The sequence below is a fragment of the Podarcis erhardii genome (genome assembly GCF_964252035.2).
Source record: "Podarcis erhardii genome assembly, chromosome: 10".
Taxonomy (NCBI): Eukaryota; Metazoa; Chordata; class Lepidosauria; order Squamata; family Lacertidae; genus Podarcis; species Podarcis erhardii.
Genome location: NC_138500.1, coordinates 56150451 through 56162745, shown reverse-complemented (window position 1 = coordinate 56162745; position 12295 = coordinate 56150451). Strand labels below are relative to the sequence as shown.

General features: G+C 39.7%; 1 protein-coding gene across 9 annotated transcripts in view; it reads left to right on the top strand.

Annotated features, from left to right (window-relative positions):
• ANKRD26 (ankyrin repeat domain containing 26) overlaps positions 1 to 11974 on the top strand; it is a 58350-nt gene extending 46376 nt beyond the window's left edge. For 6 of the 9 annotated variants that reach the window (XM_081877769.1, XM_081877765.1, XM_081877766.1 and 3 more), the window contains 4 exons: positions 126 to 361; positions 1332 to 1578; positions 4901 to 4946; positions 10852 to 11974. In XM_081877769.1, the coding sequence (XP_081733895.1) occupies positions 126 to 361; positions 1332 to 1578; positions 4901 to 4946; positions 10852 to 10985 (663 nt within the window). In that variant the 3' untranslated portion in view covers positions 10986 to 11974. Of the gene's footprint in view, positions 1 to 125; positions 362 to 1331; positions 1579 to 3697; positions 3756 to 4900; positions 4947 to 7146; positions 7316 to 10851 lie in introns of those variants that run through there. The other 3 variants (XR_014160503.1, XR_014160504.1, XM_081877767.1) reach the window with 3 other exon arrangements.
• The last annotated feature ends 321 nt before the right edge of the window (positions 11975 to 12295 follow it).

Sequence of the window (12295 nt, the reverse complement as noted above, 5' to 3'; positions counted from 1 at the left end):
GCCAATAAGCACTCTGGCTAATCCTTGTTGTCTGTCTTTTGGGTTTCTTTAAAATATGGGTGTTATGAAGACAACTGTCTTAATATAAATCTTCTAAATTAATACTATGACACTTTGTGTCCCAGACACAGGCTGCTTCACAAGAAACAATGGAGCAGATGAGAGCTACTAATTATGCTTCCTTGAGAAATCAGCTGGAGAACAGAATAAAAGATCTAGAATGTGAGCTGGCTATACTGAGAAACAGACCGCAAGACAACAACTTACAAAGAGAGTCAGTGAATTCAGAATTGGAAAGATATAAAGCACTGTACTCAGAAGAACGAAAAATGAGAAAGTCTTTGGGAAGTAAATTGGATCGGTAATTCAGAAGTCTTCTGACAATTCTCTTCCTTGTGGCTTGTGCCAGGGAAACTTTAGGGAGAAGGATACATTAGGATGGGAAAGAAAATGCTTTTTCTTAACCTAATAGAATTTCCCTTTCAAGAACTAAAATGAAGGGACAGAACCAACCTCTCTCCCAAAATCCTCTCCCATATACAGCAGAGAGAAAAAGATAAGTAAGTACATCCAGCTAACCTACACAGTAGTACTCAGGTCTGAGATGAACATGAAGGTACTCATCTAGCCCCAGAGCTCAGTAGTCTTCCACTGCTGTACTGTAGAATATATTTCTAACTGTTCAAGTCCAGCCGCTATTTCCGCAAGGGCCACAGCTTATTGTGATACCACACTTGATTGACCCATGCTTATTAGCTGGGCAGGAAAACAGAACCAGAGAAGGTAATGATTTCTGCTTACCTGAGAACTTGACCAATTTTGCAAAACATGTATTTGTAGATTTAGAAGAAAATAATGGGTGACCCTAAAAACTAAGCATGTTTATTAACCTTCCGACCCCCATAAAAGGATGCAATTGTTCATGATGGCCTATCAATTAGCAGGTGATGGGAGGAAGAATCCTCCCTTTGCTATATAGAGAGGTTTTAAATGAGGAGAAAGGGGGCATCTCTTTCCTTGTCTTCAGAAACCACCCCTCCCCACAATCATGTTTGGGGCTGACAGCCAGGCTTGTACCCAGCCCTTAGTCTTATATAGCACAGTGGAGAACAGTTTCAGGATGGAGAAGAAAGGGGTGCCCTACTGACTAGCCCCATGAATCTGTACAAGGGCCCTTTTCCAGGCTAGCTTTAGCCCTGAACAGGAGCATTCCTGTTATGGGCTGGAAACAGCACTTTATCTAAAATCCCACTGCTACAAATGTTAAATGTTTCCACTCTTTTAAGACAAACTATTGCTTAACTTCTCACTTGCCTTTGATATTTTCACAGAGCTAATGAGAAATTAACAGAAGCCAGCACCAAACTCTTACATGAGCGCCACAAAAGCAAGTCTTTACTTGCCAACAGCTTTATGAGTGGCAGCTATTCTTCAAGTCCTGTCTTGGAAACAGTTCAGGTGGGGAGTCTTGGCAGCAACTTAGCATTAAGCAGATCTCCTAGCTTTGGAGGTGCATTCATGAACCCAACAGGAAGTACAGCATCCTCAAAAATGAGAGTGGAAGCTTACCTGGCAAAGGTGAGTAACATGAATGTCATTCTTAAGCTATCATTTCTGTAAGGCTGTAGCTTTAGATCATGTTCACATGAACAGTTCTTTCTGTTTAACAAACACTATTTAAAACAAAGACATTGACATTCTTTAGTTCTTTTGCTGATACTAGCAAGACAAGAAATAAAATGCTGATTGTAGAGTGCAGGTCAGTTCAAGGTGGTCCTTGAGGTATTGCAGTCCTCAGCAGTCCTCAGCTACTTAAGGCTTTATAGGTCAAATCCAGCACTTTCTGTTGGGCCCAGAAGCTGATGGGCAATTGGTGCAGTCAGGCCAGGGTTGGTGTCATGCTCAAACTGTCTTTTTCTGCTGAGCAATCTGGCCATTGAGTTTTGCCCCACATATAATGCATTGCGGTAATCTAACCTAGAGGTTACCAGAGCATAGACGACAGAAGTTAGGTTATTTCTGTTCAGATAGGAGCTCAGCTGGGCCAGCAGCTGAAGCTGATGGAAGGCACTCTGTGCCACTGAGGCCACCTCAGCCTCAAGTGAAAGCAAAGGATCCAGGCGAACCCCCAAGCTACATATCCTCCCCACCAGAAGGAGTGTAACTCCATCAAGAGCAGGCAACCTCCCAGCCCTCTGGTCTAAGGAACCACCTACTAACAGTGCTTCTGTCTTACCTGAATTAAGCTTCAGTTTGTTGGCTCTCACCTAGTTCATTACCAAGGCAAGAAGTAGGTGCAATATGATTCTTCTTGTTCAGCAGAAAGCATCTCTTAGAGGTAATATCATCTACACTGATGCCATTGGCATTCAATACTAGATCAGGGGTTCCCAAACTGGAGTCTGTGGCATATCTGTAAAACTACAATTAAAACTCATACCTTCTAGCACACCGCAATATAATTTGCTCCCAACAGGCAGAAAAATATTTAGGTGGTCTTCCAAGATCCTTAGCAAATTTCAAATGGAAAAAGTTTGGGAGCTCCTGTATTAGCTAGTTCTTAACAGTCTCCAGTTGAAACTGATCAGAGTAAAGCAGGGATAAGGAAACTGTGGCCGTTCAGTTGTTGCCGGACTGCAACTCCCATCATTCCTGCCCATTGTCCACATGGGCTGGGGCTGACACACTTGGAGCATAGCATCTGAAGGGCCACAGGTTCCCCAGCCCTAGGATAAGCTGTAAGGCGTGGGGGGAAAGAAAAAAGAAAAATATGGCAATTCCTACCTTAAGTGGCACCTTCATAGTCTTGTTTTCAGTGTAATGTCTTTGGTCCTTGCCTTCTTTCTCCTTCCTCCCAAAATTCATTTGCTTGTTTCTAATCCCTCCATCACAAGGATATTATAAAATTGAAATTATGAAAAAATGCATAAAATGGAGAGAACCTCTGCCTAAAACCCTGAAAAAAGGAAACATTAAAAAGTTGAAAATATATGCATTTGAAAAAGATGTTTACTGTAATGCCATGTCTTAGAGAGAACTAGAATTGACTGGCTATGGTATGCCCTTGCTCTTTCCTGCTGTTAGCTTCCCTGCCTTCCATTCCAGCAGTGCAAATGGGCACCAACTGTTATTAAATACTAACAGATTTTGTTATGGTGTAAGCTTTTGTGGACTAGAGTCGATTTCATCAGGTGCATTAAATATAATCCTCATATGGGTGGTGGAGAAGGCTTCTAAGCAGGGAGCCCAGTGAGAAATGCAATACAACAAGTACTAATAGTAACCATTCAGTTAAAGCTAGAATGCATGCAGAACAAAGCCATGACAGAATAGCTGTTCCTCTGGGAATTTGTGATCACAGCCTTTCTAATTACTAATTCTGGGCAGGACCCAGAGGAAGTCACACTTTAGTGCTAGGCATGAGTATCATGTCATTGATTTTCAATAGACTAAAACATGCCTAATTTCCTCTGGCTCCAACCCTGTTTCCAGGCTTGCAGCCAGCTGCTATGCATGTTTACTCAGAAGTAAAGCACACTGAGTTCAGTGTGGCTTACTCCGTAAGTGTAAGCATCCCCAGAGTAGATTAGAATTTTTTCATTGTAAAAGTTTCCCTTTTTCTCACACTTACAATTTGGTCATTTTCCTTTCTGCCTTCAAGACCTATACACTTATGGCTTGTTCTTTACTTCTTCAGCTCCTTGATCAAAAGTCTATTTCTTCCTTTTCTTCTCTACAGCCAGACACTTAACAAGGTGTGTACTCCGCATTGCTCAATGCCATGTGATTCCTTGTACTGCACAAAATTCAGTGACATTTTAGTTTAAAATTATGCATTACACTGCAGTAGACTAGCTAAAAAAAGCTAAGCTTTTGCTGCTACACTACATATTTAAACTTCTCAGATGGTTTTTAATATTTATTTTTCCCAAAAAAAATATGTATAGCATAATTTCAATACATTATACTTATTCCATTACCTTTTAGAACAAAGAAAAAGAAAAATAGAAATAATTAATGAAAACTATAGCCTTAGTCATATATGCCTCAATTAGTTCCTGATTTGGCTTCTCAATTAGAAATGCCCTTGTTTTACCTACATTGCCTTGCATTCACCTGAAAATGGAGATTCTAGCTGATATAATGGATACTAGTAAGTAGGGAAGATGGTAGGCATCTACACAGCATGTAGATCTGATTTCCAGTTTAGACATTGGATCCTATGCGAATATTCTGGAAGTAAAACCCAACAAACATAGCAGGGCTTACTTCTGAGTAAACATGCATAGGATTGCGCTGTGAGAGTCTCTGAACGATTCAAAGAACACGTGAACTACAATGAGTACTGTCTTCCTACATTAAAAGCCTTGACATGGGATTGTGGGTGATTGCTCTTAATTTACTCAGTTTGCTTAAGTAACTAATCAGAAAAAGAATAATTTAATTACCTTTGCCACTTTCACCCAAGGATGTTAAAAGTGATTGAAATTACCAGCTTCCTAGAACATGTACTGTATGTAGAATTCCTCTGAAAAGATTTTTAAAAATCTTTTTTAAAAAACTAAAAGCCTCATTTCTTCCTCTTTTTTCCTTGGCATATACTGTGGTAGTATCTAATATTTATGATCCACACTTTCAAACTATCCTTGACTTCTGATGTCACATTACCTCTCAGTTGCTCATTTTATCAAATACTCCAAGTTTTTTAAATAAAAAGTTAATTGTCTATAATTTGATTGAGGCTACCTGAAAACAGGGAGCTGAAAATTGGTATCAAAATAAGAGATGGAATATTTGATCCAACATGAAAGTTGCTCTGATGTTGACATTTCATAATGAATAATGTACATTTGCATCTATAATTTTATAGCTACTAAAATATCACATAATGTAATTTCAGATGCGGACAGAACTAGAAAAAACTATCGCCAAGGAATTAGAACAAGGTATGTTAACAAAACAGCATGCTAGCAATTTAAAAACTCATCCTGCTGTGAAATATCCATTACAAACTGATACCAGTATTCAGAGGTGGTATGCCAAAACACTGTTTTATTTTTGCAGTTTCCAAATTAGATAAATAAATAATAAAACCTTACTGAACGATTCTTTTCATGAACATTTTAATTGGTGTAAATTGTACATGATAGCTGCCTTTGGGCTTTATCACGACTGTTTCAGAATGTGCATTATAATTTTCTTTTACCAAAGATTCTCAGTAGCTGAATTGGTGTACTGATCCTCTAATGAGTAGCAATGATTTAGTGACATAAAGTGCAAGAAGGCTGGGCTTTCATTATTTTTTTCATGACATGTATTGCCAGTTCTCCATTGATGAGCTTGTTTGTCTTCAGTAATAAAGCTAGTAACTTCCACACATGGTTTTATACTTAGTCATAGATAGCTTAGTTGGTAGAGTGTGAGACTCTGAGCCTCAGAGTTGTGGGTTCAATCTGCATGTTAGGCAAAAGTTTCTGCATTGTAGGGGGTTGGACTAGATGACCCTCATGGTTTCTTCCAACTCTACAATTCTGTGATTCTATATGTAAAGTTTAAACAATGTGATTGAAAACCTAGCTTAAATCAAAGTATCCATTCACGTTGGCATGCACCATTTTTTTAAATGAAGGATTTTCGCAGATCTATATTTTTAAGCAAATGCTCAATACAAAGTGTTCATTTAATATAATAATAATAATAGCCTTGCTTTCCTTTGCATGAGAGACTAACAACCATATTAAGGTATGCCATGGGCTTATTGTATGGATGAACACCATAACAGTGTAAAGGATTATACAAATAATTAAGTATACAGTCTAGGGCTAAATAATTATATGGTTAGTTTTGTTTTTAATTCAGTAAGAGCATTTTAACATTAAAGAATCTCACTTTTTCTTGGAAAACTGCTTCAAAATGGATTTGTGAAATGAAATAAATTTGTCGCTAACCAGTAAGTTCCAACAGTGGAGACTGGGGAAGCAGGTCACTGCTCCTCTAACCTCCGCTGGCCCTGAGCTAGCTCCCACCTGCCTCCCTTCTTACTTACAACCAGTCCAAGGACAGAACTGTCCCATCAGGTTCTTCCCCCTTAGTTTCAGTGTTGTCCTTATAGAACTCAGCAAGGAGCAAAATGGGGACAAAAGTAGAATTACTGGGGAGTTCCATGGAGTTCCAACGTAGTGCCAGTAATAAGACTTCCACTTCCTCTGCTCCCCCAGCAGCACCCAGTGCTCCCAGCATCTTCTCAGGAGCATAGGAGGGCTCTTCCGTGCAGATTTTGTGGGTGCATGGGGGGGGGGGAGGGAAAGCCCCATTGGACAAACAGATTTCCACTGTGCTAGCAGGTAGACATTATTGGATGTCACCCGCAGCTACAAAGACGAATGTCCCCCCAATAGGCATTTAGTCCCTTGAAATCCACAGAAGGTAGTCATAACTACCTCATCCCTTTTGAAATCCATAGAACTAACAGATGTCTTACTTGGTATGACTCCAACTCAAGGTCATGCCCAAGTCCCTGCCTACATCCAGTGGTGAGGTAGGATCTGAACTTGGTCTGCCAAGTTGTGTAGCCATTTATCAATCCTGGCTGCTTCCAGACCACAGCGTTAATCTAGATCGTCGTCATTTTGTTCACTCCCTTTTTACTAGATCATCCAGCTGCAGCTATTGTTCTTTCATCGCTTCCCTGTTCTTTTGTTACTTAAATTCAGAAGAGCACAAACTCAGCTAGAGTAGATTATCTGTGCACTATAGTTTCTTTTTCTGCTTTAGATTTAAAGCCATGGTTTCCCCTCTCCTCATTCCCATATTGCACTGAAATGTGTGCTTAGACTCTGAGATGGGGGTGGGGAGCAAGGGGCAGGCCCTTCAAGTTGGAGGTGTTTGCAAAGCAATGAAATGCCTCACTGTTTTACTAAAGCTCTCTGCAGAACTGTGCCAGGAGGAGTGATTCCCTTTCCCCTTTTTTTACTTTCATGGCACCATTGAGCTTTTTAAAAAATTCAACATTTTATTCAAATACAAAGTCACAAGCCACACACATGCAAAGTAGAATAGATCTAGCAGTAGATTTTATCAATCTTAGCACTTTATGCTACTTTTAACGGTCAATGTAGTCATGTCTCTTCTTATTGCTTTCTGCAGATTGACTTACCGGTTTATACAATCAATCAAATTTTTATGAAGGACCGAATGTTATCCCCACTTTGTGCATCTTATACCAAGGTCCATATTTGAAGATACATAGGTGTTGGAGGATGTCAAAAATCTGCTCAGTTAGCAAATGTAATAAAACTTCAATACCACCCAGAAAGATTCCAGAGAGTCTAATCTTCTTATCACCCTTAACTGGTGTGTAAAATTTCTTGGCGATGGCAATATTCCAGACATATAGCAGGGGCTCAAATTTAGCTACTTTGAGGTCTTCTTCCAGTGCTGGACAGGCATGCTGCTGTTATGTAAAAATATACGCAAGGCGTTGGCCATGCCAGTGTAATGAATGGCAGGTGCATGCAGCTCTGTCTTGGCTGCATTGTATTTTCTGATGTCCCTATAAATGGAAAATGAGAAAAAATCTAGGAACACTTACGTAACTATTCTCTTATTTGGCATACCAAGGGGTACATTTGGACAGACAGGCAGAACTGTGATCAGCACAAATATTTTAAAATACAAGATTTCATGTGGCATGATGCCATCTCAAAGTCTAACAAACCAAGAGTGTCCAAAGAGAGGCCATGCATATCAATAACTTGTAGTATTTCCTGATTCCAAGATGGAATTGCTCTATTGTTAAGATTCAATGTCTGCCTGAAAGCAGAAAGTACTAAAATGGGCCCTATCCCCTTTTAAAATCTTAGTCAATACCTAAGGGCATGGATATGCACTGTAGCCTTCACTGAACAAAGACCAGCTTCCAAATGAAGAACGGAAGTCTCAGTTGCTTTGGGGAGCTCAAAAGTAACAGAAGGATATTTATTTTGGGGTATTTCCAGGTTCACTTTTTTGAAGAGATCCCCAAATTTGTGTGCCATAACAGATTTATGAGGTGATTTTGGCTTCATAAATTTTGAGGGCTGGGGGAATATCTCTAGCTCCCTTACACCATTAGAACCTTGATAAAGAGTTCACTGTATCAATAACCAGTATTTGTATATGAGAAGTGTTTATTCCAACTTCCAGATGAAGAAAAGCATAAACCTATATATTTAAAGATTTCGCCCACTCTTTGGGGTGCCCATCAATTTGCCACTTGTGTTTTTTAAACCTATCGGCAAAAACCAAAACTTTTATTTTCATAATTTTTAGTTTTTCTTGGACTGCCTGTTGATTAAAAGATTTCTTAACTCTTATTGTGCCTGAGACAACAAAATTGGGTCATTAGCATACGTAAGTACTGTAACTTTCTTGGTTCCCAGTACAGTGGTACCTCTGGTTACGTACTTAATTTGTTCCGGAGGTCTGTTCTTAACCTGAAACTGTTCTTAACCTGAAGCACCACTTTAGCTAATGGGTCCTCCTGCTGCTGCCGCGCCACCGCCACGCGATTTCTGTTCTCATCCTGAAGCAAAATTCTTAACCCGAGGTACTATTTCCGGATTAGCAGAGTCTGTAAGCTGAAGCGTATGTAACCCGAGGTACCACTGTATAGGGGGTACGTATGTAACCCGAGGTACCACTGTATAGGGGGTACGTATGTAACCCGAGGTACCACTGTAAAGGGGGTACATAATTATCATTGTTACTCAAATCATGAGTTAACGTAAATGTTAAACGATGTTGGTGCTAATAAGCATCCCTACTGGATACCCTGTGTAGCATGGATCAGATCTGAGAGCGAACCTGAAAGGGATACCCTAGTATCAGAATTAAGTTCCTAGATCAGCTTGTTACGAGGTTTCTGGCTGCTGTTCATGTACACTGCAAAACAAAGATCTCTATGGTATAATAGCAGATCTGGAAGGTTAAAGCTGTCTCCTGGGATTGGAAACTATAGTTCATGTAATGTACTTCCCAACCCACCATATGGTTTTGAGGTCTGTTGTGGACATAAGTGCAAACATTTGTTTAGCTGTGCATCTATCCATTTTTTTAAATGACATTTTTTCACCCAATATACCAGATTTGCACAAAAGAGCAGTCAGTAATTTTTTAAACCTTTGTGTTGCTTCAAGCCAGACAAGGATTTGAAGTCACTCCCGTGAAAGGCTGCCACTTCCTTTTATCCCTTTTCCGTTTCCCGTCCCCTGTAGCTGCAAGGGCAAATGTTACTGTTATAGCTGTTTTGCACAAGAGCATTTCTGTACAAAAGAGGTGTTTTGAAAATAAACATACCGGTACTGACAGCCAGTGGGAAAGGGCAGGCTGTATCCTTTCCTTTGCGCTGATGGAAGCAGAATGGAAGTCGGGTTTGGTGATAAGCACCCAGCAAAATGTCAGTGCACATGAAAAGAATCCCTCCCATACAATGAACTTCATTGCAACTGCGCTCGGGTAACATGATCTCCCCCCCCCCCCTTCCTTTATTGGATTATCTGCAGATTGGGAAGATCTGGGGGAACGTACATGTTGCTATTTGGAATAAGAGGATGTCATGTGGACACTGCAAAAAAAGAGAGGGGGTAGAAGACAAAGCAGGTTCAGATCCACTGCTATGTGGATAAGCCTTCAGTATCTAGTAATACAAGTACAGGTTCAGTGTTGTAGCGACACACTGTCACACTACTGACCAAATTTTGTGATAGCTTTAGTGAAGTGGAGGGATGCAGGTGGCGCTGTGGGTTAAACCACAGAGTCTAGTACTTGCTGATCAGAAGGTCGGAGGTTCGAATCCCTGTGACGGCGTGAGCTCCCATTGCTCAGTCCCTGCTCCTGCCAACCTAGCAGTTCGAAAGCACATCAAAGTGCAAGTAGATAAATAGGTACCTCTCTGGCGGGAAGGTAAACGGCGTTTCTGTGAGCTGCTCTGGTTCGCCAGAAGCGGCTTAGTCATACTGTCCACATGACCTGGAAGCTGTACGCCGGCGCCCTTGGCCAATAAAGCAAGATGAGCACCGCAGCCCCAGAGTCGGTCACGACTGGACCTAATGGTCAGGGGTCCCTTTACTTTACCTTTTAGTGAAGTGGTCCAGAAAACTTTCCATTTGTTTCAGTCCTAACACTACTTACATGAAACTAAGCCTCACAGATTTCAGGCATACTAAAACTAATAACCATTTTCAGTTACTTTTAAAAAAAACACACCCAACATTACATGCTTTGAAATATTTCCAAGTATTTCAGTAAAAATAATTTCAAGGTAAAGTCATGAATTGGTTTCAGTGTAACATTTTAATCAGACCCAGTGCACTTTTAATCTTACTTTTTTCCTCACACAGTATTTCATTTCAACTATTTTGGGGTGTTTGAAAAAAAATGTTTGTGATGCTTATAAAATTAACATGCATATACTTCTTTTGTACTAAATACAAATGAGCATGCAAAATCAGACTTGTCTATTTACAGTGCAGAAAATTATTAGATTTTAAAACCTCCAGAAAAATTACATCACTGAATTGTCTGATCAGTGGTTTCTATTACACTGCAATTTGCACTTAAGGCTCCAATATGACATTTTCTTTGAAGCTGAAATATAGAAGCGATCTAAGTGGAGCAAGATCAAATCATATGTGCATTTCATTGTTCACTAGCAAAATAAGCACTGTTTTCCAATAATAATTTTCCAATAATAATTCTGCATTTGTTCTGAGAAAGTCATCCACTGAATTATTATTTTTTAGTCACCCTGATGGGTAGTTTAATGCCATTTTTGAAACTAGTAGGAAACCATAAGCCTTTCTTGTTTTTCAGCTACAGTTGAACTTGATGCCGGACCTGTTAGAGTCTCCCCTATAGGATCAATTGATGAATCATCAAAACAAGATGAAGTGTCCAAGGCCAGAAAGGAGTATCTAGATGTTTTAAAGAAAAACTATATGATTTGAGTAAATTCTGATAATCTTGTAGGTGATGCTTTATAATATTAAATAAACAAAATGTAATTTTTTGTAGTTTGAAGTGTATTATAAATTATAAATATTTCAGGCATTTTGCACTTGTCTGGAAAAATGTTATATAGCTGTATAGCCATATGGTTCCTTCTTTCATTTGTTATGAAAGCTGTATTATTATTATTATTATTATTATTATTAGCAAAAACCCACACTAGCCTAGAGATGTTTTACAGAACTGTCCATGTCCCCTTGTCCTGTATATTTAAAACCAAAGTATTTCTTGACATGTTTAGTGTAATTTGCTACTTGAAATGTTGTGCAGGATTTGTCTGTCGTCAGGTAACAGTTAAAATGCTGGTCTGAAACATTTCCTGGGTACCTTTTCCTGCACTTTTCCTACATTTACTACTTTTGTCACTAGTGATTTTACATAGCTTAGGACTGCCATAAGACATTCAACAATACAGTGGACGCTCGGGTTGCAAACGTGATCCGTGCGGGAGGCACGTTCGTAACCCGCAGCATTCGCTACCCACAGCGCCGTGTCTGCAGGTGTGTCCATAACCCGAAAAAACGCAACCTGAAGCGCCTGTAACCCAAGGTATGACTGTAGTGACTTTACTGCAGTATTTAAATACTATACAGTGGTACCTCGGGTTAAGTACTTAATTCGTTCCGGAGGTCCGTACTTAACCTGAAACTGTTCTTAACCTGAAGACCACTTTAGCTAATGGGGCCTCCTGCTGCTGCCACACCGCCGGAGCACGATTTCTGTTCTCATCCTGAAGCAAAGTTCTTAACCTGAAGCACTATTTCTGGGTTAGCGGAGTCTGTAACCTGAAGCGTATTTAACCTGAAGCGTATGTAACCCGAGGTACCACTGTACTGACAGAAGTGCCAACAGACTTGTTATTTGTATTTTTAAATGGTACATAAAATGCACTGAAGTTTTTAATTGAATAAAAACTGGTCTTCTCGGAGTTCCTGATACTTGATTCCATCGGTAGTAGTGACATCTACCTCCAATTTTCTTACCATTTCCCAAGGTTGATGCTGTTAAATAAATGTAATTCATTGTCCTATTTCTCTACCATTTACTTCCCAAGGTGGGGAAAAGTGCAGAAGTGGCAGCTCAAAAACAAAGCATTGATGAATTCAGTCTGTAAATTTAGTGGGATATAAACCTACATAGGACTGCCTGCCACCTCTTAATGTTATTTTGTGTTGAGAGTTTATTTTGAAAAGTTTGTCCTTTGGACAATAAACTGAAAATGGGCAGTTTTTGTGCTGCTCTGTGTACA